Below are 16,191 nucleotides of genomic sequence, written 5' to 3' on the forward strand. Positions count from 1 at the left end.
AACAACAGGCAGAAGTCAGAGTAGATATCAGATCCTCGCAGTGCTACATGGACTTACATCGACCATGTTTTAGAAGAAGTGGAGCCAGGCAGCGAGACTGATCTCATTTCCGTTGTGGAAAAATGAACCCAGGCTGTTAGTTTTTTTTCCTCTACTTTGGAATGACGTGTGAAACCGGCTTTTTACACGCGCTCTTTTGTCCATAACAAACATTTCCTGACAGTAAAAGTAGTGATCGCCGTACTTCAGATTCTTACGTTTCTCCTCTGCGGCAAACAAGTGGGTCCAGCTGCGCGTTAGAACCACACACGGTCTGGGTAGGAACAGATCTCCATGTCACGTTTGTTGAAGGAAAAACATCCCGTGGCGTGCTGTAATGGCAGGAGGAATAAGTATTAATCTGTGTCTCATCGATGAGTTGATCAGTAATCCGTTATTCGCTGCGCCCGTGCGTCGTGCGTCGTGCTGGAGCAGCCGAGGAGCTCCTACGTGTTCAGGAATTTGACTCGAGCCTCCTTCAGACCGCCTCATGACCACAGCAGCGACACTGCAGCGGCAACACATCAGCTGCTTACTGCTGCTGGAGTCAAACTGATCCATGACTCCAGCTGGTGGAGGGAAAGAGGAATATTATGTTGTTGTTTGTTTATTTTTAAAGCATATTGACTTACCATCCCAACCCTGTTAAAGCCACATAAACAACATGACAAGCTTTCACGTTTAAAAAATAAATCAACACTACAAAAAAAATAATTTAAAAAATTGGCAAAAAATAGTTGCAATTGTTGTAGACTATGTAATTAGTTAAATTTCTCATTAAAATAATTGTTAGAGATGCTATAATAAAAGTTGTAACAATACAATTATTCATTCTTGTTCCATTTTTCATTAAACTAATTGTTAGAGATGCTATAATAAAAGTTGTAACAATAAAATTATTCATTCTTGTTCCATTTCTTTGTGTTTTTTTAATGAAATAAATCAATATATGCTTGGACAAACATGACCCTGCACTGTTGACACGACAACATTACAAGTTTTGTATTGCATTTTTAAAAAGGTAACTACTGCTTTCACATTTAAAGACTAAATCAACACTACAAAAAATAATTTAAAAAATTGGCAAAAAATAGTTGGTATTGTTGTAGACTATGTAATTAGTTCGTTTTTTTTAATTAAAATAATTGTTTTTCAAAGAAATGCTATAATAAAAGTTGTTACAATAAAATTATTAATTCTTGTTCCATTTCTTTGTGTTTTTTAATGGAATAATTCAATATATGCTTGGACAAACATGACCCTGCACTGTTGACACGACAACATTACAAGTTTTGTATTGCATTTTTAAATATTAAAGGTAGGGCTTTCACATTTAAAAATAAATCAACACTACAAAAATAATAATAATAAAATTGGTTAAAAATTGTTGCAATTGTTGTAGACTATGAAATGAGTTAAATTGTAATTAAAATAATTGTTTTGCAAAGAGATGCTATAATAAAAGTTGTTACAATAAAAATTTTCATTCTTGTTCCATTTCTTTGTGTTTTTTAATGGAATAATTCAATATATGCTTGGACAAACATGACCCTGCAACATGACTGTTGACACGACAACATTACAAGTTTTGTATTGCATTTTTAAATATTAAAGGTAACTAGGGCTTTCACATTTAAAAATAAATCAACACTACAAAATAATAATAATAAAATTGGATAAAAAAATAGTTGCAATTATTGTAGAGTGTAATTAGTTACATTTTATTCAAAATAATTGTTTTTGCAAAGAGATGCTATAATAAAAGTTGTTACAATAAAATGCATCTTTCTTGTTCCATTTTTTTGTATTTTTTAATGGAATAATTCAATATATGCTTGGACACATATGACCCTGCACTGCTGACACGATATGGCAGACTATTCAAGTGTATTCTTGTATTCTGCTGGGACTGAGTCATTGTTTTCATAGTCAGTGTAAAGTCCCAAGTCCTAAACTTTGGGTTTCAAGTCCTAAACATGTCATAAGGTGCTGTTTACCTAGTAGGAGTTCAATAATACATCACATTTACAAAAATCATGAATTCAAAGTTACATTTATCTGTTAAAATGAGTGTGACTGAACTGAATAATTAAGCCAAATTGTGCCAACATAACACTTTGATAGAATTGCATGACTTGAGGTCAATTCTATTTCTATTCTTTAAAGTATTTTCAAGTCAAAACCTGAGTTGCAAGTCTTTTTTTATATTCTTTAGTCTTGAGTCATCAAGTCTGTGATTCAAGCCTCACTTGAGTCCAAGTCATGTGACTTGAGTCCACACCTGTGTAATCTGGCCATTAAATATGTAGGTCAAGTAACTGTTGCGTGCAAAAACCACTTGTTATTTTTGCATATTTTTAGACACCCCTAACATCCTGATGTCAATACAAAAGTCCTCCTTTGTTTATGCAGTGAGAGAATGAATGAGAAGAGACCCCACATTGAGCGGAGTCTTTTCATCCTCCTTCCCACACGTCCAAATGTTCCTTTCATTCAGCGTGGCTGGCTGATGGACAAGGCTCAGTGATAAAGAGCTCAGTTTGGCCGACACAGCAGAGCGCAGCCTTTATACTTAGCGAGGCTGCACTGTGGAGGGTAGGAGAGCTGTGAAAATCCATTGCAGGGCATGCACTGTAGAGTGAGATCAGCTGTCTGGTATTAAAGATAAGACTTCATGTCCTTTGGCAATAAATCTGCCTCCTGCCTGTCTATGTCTCTGAGGCATTTTGAAGTAAACTGGAATAGGATTTTTTAAAAAGTTGCCATCATTAACAAAAGTAGTTTCACCTGCTCTAAGCACCTCTAAGCACACTGAAATCCACCTCATCCCGCCCACTCTGCCTCTGTGTGATGCTACAGATGCACAGGTGTAACTAATAACATTAATGATGCCTTAATTCGGTTTATGTGTCACAGTAGGTCACGCAAGAAAGACAGCATAGAGCAGGGCCCTGGAACAAGAACACCTAACTGTAATGCAGCCTTCATTCATGTTATTAATTAATTACACCTGTGCTGTTAAGTCGTCTGCATTAACTATCTCCTCAGCATTACTCCTGCCAATATGTGCGTGTTGTCTGCCTCCAGAGGACACCATTTGCTGCAAATATCTATTAAGAAGAGAAAAAAATGGCGACTATCATGCCGTAATTAATGGCCACAGTAACTGTAGGATGTTGGTATTAAAATTAACATGACTATTATTTAATCCTCTTTTTTATTTAGTTTTAGTTCATATGTAATAGTTTGTTATACATTTTTTATTTCATTTTTTCCCAAAATGTATTTACTATGCATGTCCTCATGTTCTGTGCATGTTTTCTTTGTGCTTTGGTATTTTTTCCCTATTTTCTTTTGCCTATCATAGTTGAGCCTGTAAAATAACTTTGCACCAATCAAATTAATAATAATAATAATAGTAGTAGTAATAATATGATAATAGAAAAACATCTGTATTAACAATAGAGTATAATCATAATAATCATAAATCCTATTGTTTTATTAAATCATTATTTCTACAAAAGGTTTTTCATTTTTTGGGGGGAAAAAATTCCCTCAGAGGTTTCAGGTTTTCCAGAGGTAGTACAGATATTGGCCACCAGGTGGCACACTTACACTACATTCAAACCCCGTCTCTTTTAGTGTACAGAAACATCAAGAGGATGAAATGATAGAATGATCTTTTTTGTGGGTAAATACCAAACTGTAACCCAACAAAACACCAAATGCCTTACATTTCTATACATAAGCTGTATTAATGAGACATACGCTGCATCCTACAGCTGCAGACGACGTTCTCAGAGATGAGCGATTGTAGGCCGTGAAGCTTGACAACTGCTGTCCAGGACAGAAACTGGAAAACCTACAGAGGCAGTCAATGTTGTGGTTTAAAAATCTAACTCAAAGTTATATTTGATGACAAGATGTTGGAATAAGAACTTCTGTTACTGATTATAGATTGTGTATAAATTATACACAAACTCAGTGTCTTTCTGGATGGTAACAATTACCATAATCAGATGAAGAAACAGCAGGAGGACAAGAGTTCTCCGCCAGGAATATTTCTTAGCATGCTCCAAACCTCATTCTGAATTTACGTCATTGTAGCTCGATCAGGATTGTTTTAAGAGGGTAGCATGAGGAGGGTTGTGTGTGTGCCAGTGTGCCAGAGAATAGGCACGTACAACGTACAAAGGGCACATGTTCCTCCTCCTCCACACAGTATGCAGTGAGTGCAGGCAGCCAGTGGTTTTACCTTAGATTATCTGTGTGTGATAGAGAGAAGGGAGGGCAGAGGGGAAAATAAAATAAACACACATTATCAAAGCAGACTAAAGACTTGGAGAGCATGGCATATTTGGCACATAACTTTTATTCATGCAAAACAACTGAAGTCATCAGATCCTTATCAAAGAAAAATAATCCATTGTCTATTGTAATACTGTTTTACCGTAATGATAAAAACCATATTAATAACAAGCATGTCACGAACCCTATCAAACATCTGTCAAACCCCATTTAAAAATACATACAAACATCAAACTGGAGCTAAACTAAAGCAGACAATGACACCATGGAGAACATAAACATGTTATAGAAGCTTTGCAGGGCTTAAACCACTCCTTCCTCAGGGTCGATGAGTGTGGTCCTGCTGGAGAACACGTCCGCCAACATGTGTTTGGGGATTTCCGAACCGCGGACGCGCAGGGCATAGCAGGCGTCCTCCACTTTGCCCAGGCTCTGTCGCAGCGTGTGCAGCTTCTTGGACACCTCGTACGGGCCCGTGTTCCCGATGTAGGAGAAGCCGTCGTGGATCTGCCGCAGGAACTGGCTCAGCTGGAAGGGCGTGTCGATGTCGCCGTTGCCCACGCTGCTGATGCACATCCGCATCAGCTCTCCGGTCAGGTCGGCCACGCCGAGCAGGTAGTCTGAGGGCGTCACCTGGAAGGTCAGGACCTGGTTTCCTGGCTGCAGGGCGTCAGCTGTGCCCTGAGATGAAAACATGATAAGAAAGAATAAAAAAATGAAAGACGAATGTCCACAAGATAAGATTACGACCACTTTCTTTAAACGTTTTTGCACAGAAACTCTTCTCACAACAGGATTTACACAAGACTGATGGGGACAATATTAACTACAAGATATGATTGTATGTGTAGCTCTGCTTCTAATAGAAGCCCGGGGCTACGAATGAGCAAAGTCCAATTTTTCTCTAACATGATGATGCTTTTACTCCAAAATGTTCAACCCATTTTGCCTGCACCAACAGGCAGCCATCATCTTTGACAATAATAGCCTGAGTGGATAAAAGGGCATAATGACACATAATGCTTATAGATGTAACACCCAATGTTGAAATTGTTTGCCAACCCCACTGCTTTGAAAATGAACAAACAAACTATGATCTTCTTAAAGAATCAGTGAAGCAGCCTGGATAATAAGCTTTCTGTCTCTCTTTGTGTCTGAGAGAGATGTGAAACTCAAAGTCACTCTCATGTCTGTATATTAAATATGAAGCTACTCTTTTTATGTTTGGTTAAAGCCCCTGGCTATAGCTTCATATTTAGCATAAAAACATAAGAGTGCTATATACACAGACTATACACGTACAAGTGGACAAAGGCACGGTGATGTCATAAACTGGTTTGCGGACTACCACTTTAAAGTCTTGTGTATGGCATTTTAGCCATCATCAGCTTGATTTTATAAGCCAGAAGTGACAAAACTTGGACGAGAGGGTGGAGCTAGGTTATCAGCTAATGCTAGTGCTAGATAGCTATCATCTAATTTTAATAATAGGCTTAAAACAATATGTAATCAAAATGTACTTACCAGAAAAACTTTTCGTACAAAAGAAAACTGAACAAAACGTCTTTAGGAGACCAGAATGTTACAATTAACTTGAAAAAGTGAAACACAATGTAAAAAGTTTACCTACACCTAAAGCACAGCAAAATGTAGACAGTCTGATGGATACACATCGCTGCATCTTTATCCTGATTGACAGGGTGCCATGGTTGCAACTAGTCAATCATTAGGGAGGCAGCCCTAAAGGATTCCCTACTGTATCGTCTATTTTACTCTAAATAAGACCATCATTTGCATTAAAATCATGCTGTATTATAGAAGATTGAAACAAGCGATTGAGACCATAAACTCCAGTCACCTTCTCATAGACTTCTATACAAAGACTTCTTTTTCAAACCAGTGGAGTCGCCCCCTGCTGGCCTTTAAAAATGACACAGGTTTGAGGCACCTCCACAGTTGTTTCCCTTTTATATGTATGCTACGTCCACTTGTTCTACACAGTTCATGGGTTTATATGAAACTCAAGAACTTCAAGAAAGCGAATGAGTGCATCCCCCAAAACTCTCCCTTGAATCTAGAAAAAACAACAACAACAAAGAATAAAGAAAAACCTTTCTAATCCTACTCATGGACTAATGCCAAGTTGGTTTTGCTGTATGAGATGACAAAACAAACACAGAGATTAACCACAAATTCTATTTTTGATTTACCTTTGGTTCTACCTTCTCTGTTCTCATGAACACCAGTCTGGCGTTGATCTCCTCCAGGCTGATAAGGCTGCGATGACGGATATAGTGCAAGAAAGAGACGGCCTCCACATACTCCTGGATCCCTAATGCATGAAATGACATTAGAATGAATCATCACAAAACAAATACCTATAAATAGATACGACTATTTCACTGCTCCAGCTGTTGAATACAAATGTATTTAGAGTACAGAGGGTGCCTTTATTTTCTCCATTTACTTGCATTTGTGATCCAATAAATGTAATTACTAAACTGAACTATGTATCAAATGAGCATAGGACACTCAGTGTATAAACACTACATGGTATCTGCACAGTAAAGATCACAGATGTAGATAGTGATTCAAATAAAACCTGTTTCCTGTCGCTGTCTTTTGATTGAACAACAGTGGCCATTTTTTGCAGCGGGCTGAGAAGACCCCTCATTTGTTTTCTGGCCCTGTGTAAACAACAATCAAATAATCACAGGACGGAAGACTTTGTGTCTGAAGTTTACTTTTGGAGCGGCAATTGAACTTCAAAAGGCCTCCTATCTCAGCGTAGCTCGCTGCAGAGCGCTACAGAGAGACGAGTGTGCTTCATCTCCACTTCATTTACAAATATATGTTTCTCAATCCACTTCTTACTCTGAGCAATGGAGTTCTACGTAAAAACCTTTTTCGGCAGACTTAGAAATCTCTGATCTGAAACAACCAAATTGTTGTCATTGTAACTCAACGTAGCGTAGACGTGTGTTTACATTCCAGCCAACTCTTTGTTAAACAACTCTGTTTAATGTCTGCAGCATCCCTGTGCTTTATTTTGAAGGAAATAAGTGTGTTCATCAGGCTAACAGCACTGCACCTGAAGGTCTGTAGACTTTTCCCAGCAACTGCCACAATAAATAAATAACTTATTGTCAAAGTAAAATGATTGCACCTGTTAAGAGACTGCAAATACTTCTGTGCATCCTATCAGGATGTTGCAATTACTAGATAACATTTTTTGCCTTTAAACTCATCATAATAATGTTTTTTTCCATAACTTTAACTTAAACATTTGCTTATTTAGTCATACCTATGGTTAGAAAGAAATAATTAGTTAATATTTACATTGCCAGGGGCTTATCTTATCTTTTTTTCCGCGTAGTAGTCAATTTCAATCTTTTTTTCATAACCATTATCAACAAATACAATCGTGTAAACATTGCCAGTGGCCTTACAGCTGTGACTCTGGGCTTACATGGAAAATGACTCAATCTGGAGCGGACGGGACATGAAACGAAAAGGTTACGCAGGCAGGTGGAGGTCAGTTTCCTGCATTTACTGCCAGGAGCTGTTTGTGTTATTTAGTCTGAAGTAGCAGTAGCCTTTGGTCACTGCGACCCGGGGAAAAAAACGGCTATAGATGTGTAAACAATGACCCAACTGGAAATTGGAGGGATTTCACTGGCACAGCAGTTGGAAAAGTTGGGAGCGGTGTGTGAGTACAGCCTGACTGGATTAGTAGTTTTAAGTTAAAAATTCAACACATATGTATATATATGTCCACAGATGATTTATAGATGATTTAAGGTTAATGTTTTACCACAGAGATGTTCACTAAGTTGCAGGTGAACGCTGGGAACAGCCCCACCAGTGCACTTGTATTTGCACTGTCACATGGCTGCTAGCTGGGTCAAGCTGGAGAGCTTATCAAAGAGCCGCACTGCCATGTTATCAGTGGCAATTATGGTCAGATTTAGCCCACAATATCTTTAATGGTCCTTATATAAAAAACATCAGACCCATTACACATGCATGTAGACTTCTCGTCCAGCCAACATTATCTGGAGCGAGCCCAGTCGTTATCTAATAAACACGATAAAAAGGGTAAAAAATGAAGTGTCTAATTGGTGGGAACTGCCACTGGTCACGTCGCGGAGGATGCAGCAGTGATTCCTGAGTGACCACAATCTAAAAATGACTTCCCCAGCTGCCAGATAACAGCTCACTCTCGCTCCCAGTCATGTTTTTCTCCAAACACTGCAGACACTTTGGCTACGCTAACAAAAACTGATATTGATGCAAGTTGGAAAACAAGTTAATCAGAGGGTGTGTCTATCATATCCAGGCCTGCATCAAGGTCACGCTCTCACACTATCAGTGACTTTGCAATACATCTAAGACACAAACGAGACGATTGAGGCGATAGCAACACAGCAGAGAGCTTTTCTCTCGAAAGATCTCAAAGATTTTTGTCTTTTGCTGGAGCTCATTTCAGGAATTTATCATAAACATCAGGTTTGACTCAAGGTTATTATAGTTAACGAAAACTAACGAAATAACGAAAACTAGAATTGAAAAAACATTTTCGTTAACTGAAATAAAAATAAAAACTAGAGTTTTTAAAAAACGATAACTAACTGAAACTGTATTGCGTGGTTACAAAACTAACTAAAACTAACTAAAATTATAGTGGAAATGTCCTTAGTTTTCGTTTTTGTCAACTTTTTTCATTCATAATTCAGTGTTTCTATTTCAACATGCAACACATGCTGAATATGTTTACTGAGACTGGGATGTCTACACTCCAACCAAAATTCAAAACAGTTAATAACCTTATTGGGGCTGAGATGGATAAACCAAAGGAAATAAAGGCAAAATTTATTATGACCACTTTGAATCTGGCACCCAACACATAGCCCATTACAAAAAAACTAAAACTAACACTAAAACTAATAAAAACTAAAGTAAAACTAAGCATTTTCAAAAAATAAAAACTAAACTAAAACTAGAAAACTCACTCTAAAAACTAACTAAAACTAACTGAATTTGAAAACAAAAATTCACAACGAAATTAAAACTAAAACTAATGAAAAATCCAAAACTATTATAACCTTGGTTTGACTCAGAGTTAAACAATTCAAAAAAATGCTGTGAAAGATCAAACAGAATGCAATCATTTAAAAATCCTTTAAATACCATACAAGTCAAGATATTAAAGGTTTAAGGTGATAAATATTTACTCGCAATTATTGCAATTAATTGTTTTCTTTTCCGTTTCACATAGCATCCAAACTTTTTGGGAATCAGGGTTCTTAACGATGGAGAGACGGATTTTATTAAGGCAGCTTGAAGACTCCAGGGAAATAATGTTTTTATTAACAGATTTTTCATCTACGCAAGTTGGCCTCGTTGGAGAGGATCTCATCCAGAATGAGTGAGAGGATCAATCGGCATGTAATCATATTGGGAGGGTTACGGAAGTATCTTATTTTAATAAAAGGAGGCGCTGAATGGTAGAGAATGGGATGCAGAACAATTAAGACTCTTTATTTACTACATTAAAAAGGTGAATCATCTGAGACGTACTCGATTCTGTTTGGCTGCAATGTGTCCATGAATTCTTCACAACCAAGTAGTTTCAGTTAAACTGTCTGTTCACCGCTCTACATTAACGTGCCGACTGGTAGTAACCATAGCAACAGGGAGGCAGTCAGAGCCTCAGTTTACAATTTATTGCAATTATTTCCAACACTGAGTGGCATACTTTAATGCTTCATCCTCTGAACAACACAGCAAGGAGACTGTAACACACAAGCTGCAAGAAGTACAAGCCCCTCTAAATTTACTGCTAAAATATAAAAAGTTTACTTTATACAAGTCTCACATCCCATTCACGACTCAACTAACTACTTATGGCTGCGGCCCACAGTACACATGGCAGATCATTTGTTCATGAAAATCTTAGTTTTGGGTTCATGGCTAATGACATGGCTTTATAGCTGGCTACTCTTGTTGAACACTCTATCAAATCATATATACTGTATCAGCCAAACACAATGTTATGGACTTATTGACTGTTATTGACCAAGCCAATGGATCCTATGAGCTGAGTGGACGAGAATACAAATCTCCATATCTCCTGTTGCCCAGTCGTATCGTTGGAGTATTAAACAACATCTTTAATGAATAAGGAACTTATAGGACGGTAATGTTTGTCAAACCTTCGGGTGTTATCAGGGAATTAAATGCAATTAAATGCATTTTGTCTTGCTTAATTAGAAAGCCAAAGACAATGACAAAATGATTTTCTTGTTATTTTAAGGTTGATAGCATAGTATCTTTGCAATTTCTCTGGAAACTCAACCATGAACATGTTTAGGTGAAGTCTCATGCAAAAGTGCAATGTTCTTATATAATGAAATAATCCCATACAATTTCTTTAATGGCGTATTTGCTTTCTTAAACAAGAAAGAATCTATAGAAACTCACCTGGCGTGAAAGCTCTGTGAAACTGAAAGATGTCTTCTCCTCTGAGCTCTTCGGCTATTTGACCGATTTTCTGCCTGACTGCATCCAGCTTCACTTCTGCTTCATTCAGAATTTCCTCTGCATTTGGTACACTTTCCATCAAGAAAAAACACACAAAACAAAAGTTAGAAATGCTGTGGAAAAAAACTGTTAACAGCTTTCTTGAAACCCTGTTGTTGAGTTAATTAAAACTAGAGTCACTGTAATAACAATTGAACCATCTAATTGGGCAGCTTTTTCCTTTTAAATCTGAATAAAGACATAAAACGTATTATAATTCCTACATTTAACTGCACAAATTAACATGTACTGTTTCAATAGTTTATACCTGGTCACTCTATGTAAAAGAAAAATGGTCCTTTTGCTTTCGATGGTGACGTCTCGACTGATCTTAACAAGACGCTCATATTTGTCGTGTTTGGTGTCAAGCTCCTGTTGGAAAACTTAAAAGACAGAAAAGATAACGGTTAGTTTGATGTCTTCACACATATGAAAATACAGTGGGTAATGAAAATGCTGAGGATGCAGTTACCTTTGAAAGCAGCAATGACAGGTGATGATGGGTTAACACTCGCATCACGATCGTGCGCTGCATCAGCATTTCTCCGCGGACATCCTTCACCTGACACATAGAAGAAAAAGACAGGTGAGACTGCAGTCTGTCTTCAATAATAGATGGCTTCAGTTGCTGTCATTTTCTCTGAACTGGCCTTCTCAAATCAAAGAGGCACTCTGCCGATTTCGCAAATGAAGATCAGCTTAGTCATTTATCCTGACTCGGGCTAAAGACTTAAACATTAAATGGAAAATTCTGCATTACAAATGAAGGATATGGAGTATGGAGACTACAAAGAATCACTGGCTTCAGCTTCTTATAATAATATATAATAATATGTTTATCTTGTGACTTTCTGCTGCCCAGACAAATCAAGCTATTTAAAGACATAACTTTAGGTTTACAGTACCGTTTTCTTACTCTCACATTTTGTAAGCCAAATTATTAATAAGCTAGATGAAAAAACAGACAACAAACATTTGCATGAATAATGTTAATAAAAGTCCCAAAAAATAAATATGTTTGGAATTATGAATTAACAGTCCCCAGACAAACATAATTAAAAAAAAGGAAAACCTATTTATTTATCAGCCAGAGTAAATTATCTTTGCCTTTAACAGACATACAAGTATACAAGTATTGGTATTAGCATATATGTTGTCAAATTTGCGCTGGTCTGACAAATTATTACAGAACATATAATGCAAAAAAGTGATGCTTGAGGTGATTTAGAAACGGTGTTTGCTATTTATTTAAATTATTGTTTATTCTTTATTTAACCCTCCTGTTGTCCTCAGGTCAAGGAAGGAAGAAGAGGGAAGGACGCAAAGGGAAGTAAAAAAGGATGGAGGAAAGAAGGAAGGGAAGAAAGAAGGATGGAGGAAGGAAAGAAGAGAGGAGGAAAAGGAGAAAGAATGGAAAGGAGAGAGAAAGGAAGGTGGATGGAGGAAAGAAAGGGGAGGAGGAGAAGAAAGGAAGGAAAAAAATAAAGAAGGAAGGAGGGAGAAAAGGAGGGAGGCAGGAAGGAAAGAGGGCAGAAAGGAAGGAGGAAGGAAAGATATTAAGAAAGAAAGAAAGAAAGAAAGGAAAGGGGGCGAGGGAAGGGAAGAAGGAAGGAGGATAGAGGAAGGAATGGAAGCGGGAGGGATGAAAGAAGGAAGGAAGGAGGAAAGGAGAGGAAATCAGGAGGAAGGAAAGAAGAGAGAAAGGAAAGGAGATGGCGGAAGGAGGAAAGAAAAGAAGGGAAGGAGCGAGGAAAGGAAAGGAAGGAAAGAAAGAAAGGAAGGGCGAGGGAAGGAAAGAAGGACGGAGGATAGAGGAGGGAGGAAAGAAGGAATAGTCAAAACAGATTGGGTCAATTTGACCCGGAAGGACGACAGGAGGGTTAAATGTTCAGCAATTGAGTGATGCTGAGCATACACTGATGTTTACTTAGCTATTTATTTTATTTTTTATTTACTTTTTATCTGTTTTCATTTCTAGAATTGGTTGAAAATGTCATACATTATATGTATATTGTATAATAATATCTGTATTATTATGTATAATGTGTTAAATAATATTTAATAAAATGATTAATAAGTAAGCAGCCTTCTGAGTACCATTTACCGTTGCAGATTCAGTGTACAATCTACATAGAAAAAGTATTTACAATCATGAGCTACTGGGCAGTCCTTGGCCTAGAGGTTAGGAATAGGGCTTGTCGCTGGTTCGAATCCCGGTACTGACAGGTCTAGGACTGAAGTGCCCTTGAGCAAGGCACCTAACCCCCCTGCACAGCTCCCCGGGCGCAGTAATGTGCTGCCCACTGCTCCTTGCATGGTGTGTTCACTTGTGTGTAAAAAAAAAAGGATGGGTTAAATGCAGAGGTTGAATTTCCCCATTGTGGGATTAATAAAGTAATCTTCTTCTTCTTCTTCTTCTTCGCTGCTCATTAACAGCAGTCATTTCAAAAATCTCATATTGTTCTGGGCTCTATTATGTTGACCCATTTATGTTTACTCAAGTGTATTTGTTTGTTTGTTTCCTAATTTATTGTGGGGCAGACTGGCAGTTTAAACATGAATATACGAACTATTTCGCTACAGTTCAGTCAAAGCAGCTAAAATACTGCATGTGTTTGCTAGCTAACTATTACATCGCTGAGTTGCCCCATGCTCATGACAACAACCAACGATACAAATGGCTTTAAAACGTTTTTATTCTTAGTTAAGTCTCAAAAGTTAAACTTACCTTCTCGCCTACTCATGCCTTCAGCGTTGCAATTTCTTCTTGAAATAAATGTGACTCTTATAAGCTCTGTTATAGTTGTATTTGAACTGTTTTAGCCGCTGAAGTCGGTGCTGCCGTCCAACTGTAACGAGGGAGACTACTTCACATCTGTCAGGGATTATTAACGTCACCAGACAAAACAGCTCCGTTTAAACACAAAAGTTACCATCTCTGGGTAATAATAAACATACCGAATAATGTCTAAATATCCTACTATGCGAAATAAATCGTATTTACTTGTTTTATAAAGACAGGCATTCACATGGCCATCATTATTCGCGGGGGCTTTTGCGTTATTTACACGCGTCGCTGGAAATGACAAGTGCATCATGGGAGATGTAGTAACATAGTACAATGTGTCATTTCCCAAATTACTGAAGTCATGCTGATTTTTATTTTTAATCATGCAAAACGGTTACAAAAAAAATCAAATTTAAATTACAATTGAGTGTTTATTTTACTATATCGCCTGACCTAAAATATAACGAACTATATCTTTGTATTTGTGTGTTGTTGTTTTTTTAACAAATTATTCAGTGTCATGCATACTCGATTGCTGCAGATACTGTATCTGCTATTTATAAGCATAACTCTGGGTTGCATGTATTCAGTAAGGAGTGACACAGGCACGCCCTTACAGCCAAAATTATTTCTGTTTAAAAAAAAAAAAAACTAAAAAAAAACGCACCAACCAGACATCTCCAGACTGCCAGCCTAGATTGGTCCGTGTCATTTGTTGCTATTAAAGTATGTTTCATCTAACCTTTCTTGATCAGATTACTCGCTTCTCTCCTGTAACCCCTCCTCCAGGGACTCCTGCAGACTGTGTACGTGCCACATGACTGGTACCAACTTCAGCTCCCGCTTTGCCTCTGCACAGCACACTCCCTGTCATCCAAACACTTACTTGATGAAGTAATGTACCCCATTAATGTATATAATATATTTTATATATGCAGATGAACAGGACTTTATGTTTTTGTTTTTTTATCTAATCAAATTTTGTTACAATATACATTCCGAAGGCTGATTTAAGTCCCTCTTAACCGCAGTCATGAGCTGCACAATCGCTCAATAATTTATTAACCATTCTTTCAAAACCCAAGCAACATCTTTATACAGAATATTCTTTTGTTGTGTGAAAGGAATTTCACACATGCAACCCAGGAATGAGGGCAAAATACTGACGTTGACGTTGACTGATGATGCTTTCAAGTGCTCCCTTCAAGCTCTTTCATTTGAGCTTTCTACCTGCTGGGATTTACCAATGGCTCTGTTGTTAAATAATTATTAAATAATTATAACAACTGTGGTAATACGGTTTTTTTTAAATTAATAATACAGATACAGACATCTTATTGGTGCTACTGCCTGGGAATCATGTGTATGCTACATCACTTGTCTTTAAGCTGCAGACATGTTCCATAATACCAAATACATGCTTCTTGCACATATCTCTGGAGTATATGTAAATAAAAGTATTTCCTTTATTTGCCATCTTGGTTCAACACAAACCCTGGATGAGGTGGCAAAATCGATAATTCAGAAAGACAGGGCACATTTCTTTTATCATGTGGATGCATTATCATCTCATAGCAAAAACAGAAAAAATGCATGTTTTGTAAAATGTAGGTTTATTAAGTCACTGCTTTTTTTAGTTATTCTGATCTGAATTCTAAGTATGTAGATCAGCAAAATGTCCTACACTATCAAAATTAAACGTTCTCTTTATGCAGGATGATTGTTGCATGATTGTATATATTATGAATATTGTTAAGTATTACTGGACAAATGCATGAATGTGTGAGAGGCTTTGTAGTGATGCAGTTAGTAGATGCATCTAACTTACATAACTTATAATGTTGGGTAGTTTCATTAATAGCAATAAATCAGGATTTTTAAAATTGTCAAGTCGCCTAGAATTTAAATCCTCTAGTAAAGTTTATATATACTTAAAATTTACTTTAGCAAAGAAGTCCTAGTAAATGTACTTCCCTCCACCGCCGACATGTCAGCAAATCACTGAGGCTGCACGACTGGAGCAGACGTTTAGTCAAGATGACATATATTACTTTTTATTGATTGGCCAGAGGAGAAAAAACAGATAAAGGCGTGCTCCCTATCCCCCTGATAGGACAAGGATTAATTATCTTGACGTGTTTCGATGACTGGAGGCAAATTTTGCAACTTGGGATAAATTTGTCTTGAATAATAAAGTTAAAGAGGTCACCTTTAAAATAATGCATAAAATATATCCAGCAAAAAAAACCTTAGAGAGATTTAAGCTTGATATTAAGTATTCTTGTGTTTTCTGTGGTTTAGAGGAGGAAACAATTTTCCATATGTTTTATAACTGTGTATATGCTTGAATATTCTGGAAGGATGTGCAAAATTTTGTCAACAGGAAAACTGGACAAGCAATCCACTTTAAGGAAAAATACTTTATTTGTTTTGAAGAAAATCAGAGGGAAAAGGACTTGAGTTTTTTTGTACAG

At 37.2% G+C, this 16,191-nt stretch overlaps 1 protein-coding gene across 1 annotated transcript; it reads right to left on the reverse strand.

The window, feature by feature from the left end:
- Positions 1 to 4,393: 4,393 nt before the first annotated feature.
- Positions 4,394 to 13,979, reverse strand: tsnax (translin-associated factor X). The gene is made up of 6 exons (XM_059358770.1): positions 13,658 to 13,979; positions 11,402 to 11,491; positions 11,198 to 11,312; positions 10,831 to 10,961; positions 6,558 to 6,679; positions 4,394 to 5,028 (listed from the first exon to the last, which is right to left on the reverse strand). Exons 1-6 carry the CDS (start codon positions 13,671 to 13,673, stop codon positions 4,651 to 4,653), a joined length of 852 nt encoding a protein of 283 aa, XP_059214753.1. The 5' UTR covers positions 13,674 to 13,979; the 3' UTR covers positions 4,394 to 4,650.
- Between the last annotated feature and the right edge of the window lie 2,212 nt (positions 13,980 to 16,191).

The sequence above is a fragment of the Centropristis striata genome, chromosome 20 (assembly GCF_030273125.1).
Source record: "Centropristis striata isolate RG_2023a ecotype Rhode Island chromosome 20, C.striata_1.0, whole genome shotgun sequence".
Taxonomy (NCBI): Eukaryota; Metazoa; Chordata; class Actinopteri; order Perciformes; family Serranidae; genus Centropristis; species Centropristis striata.

Excerpts from the sequence above, each read along its gene's own strand:
- tsnax (XM_059358770.1), bottom strand. Across the intron at positions 11,313-11,401 it reads TGTCATTGCTGCTTTCAAAG|TTTTCCAACAGGAGCTTGAC; the intron begins GTAACTGCATCC and ends CTGTCTTTTAAG. Across the intron at positions 5,029-6,557 it reads CAGAGAAGGTAGAACCAAAG|GGCACAGCTGACGCCCTGCA; the intron begins GTAAATCAAAAA and ends TTTTCATCTCAG.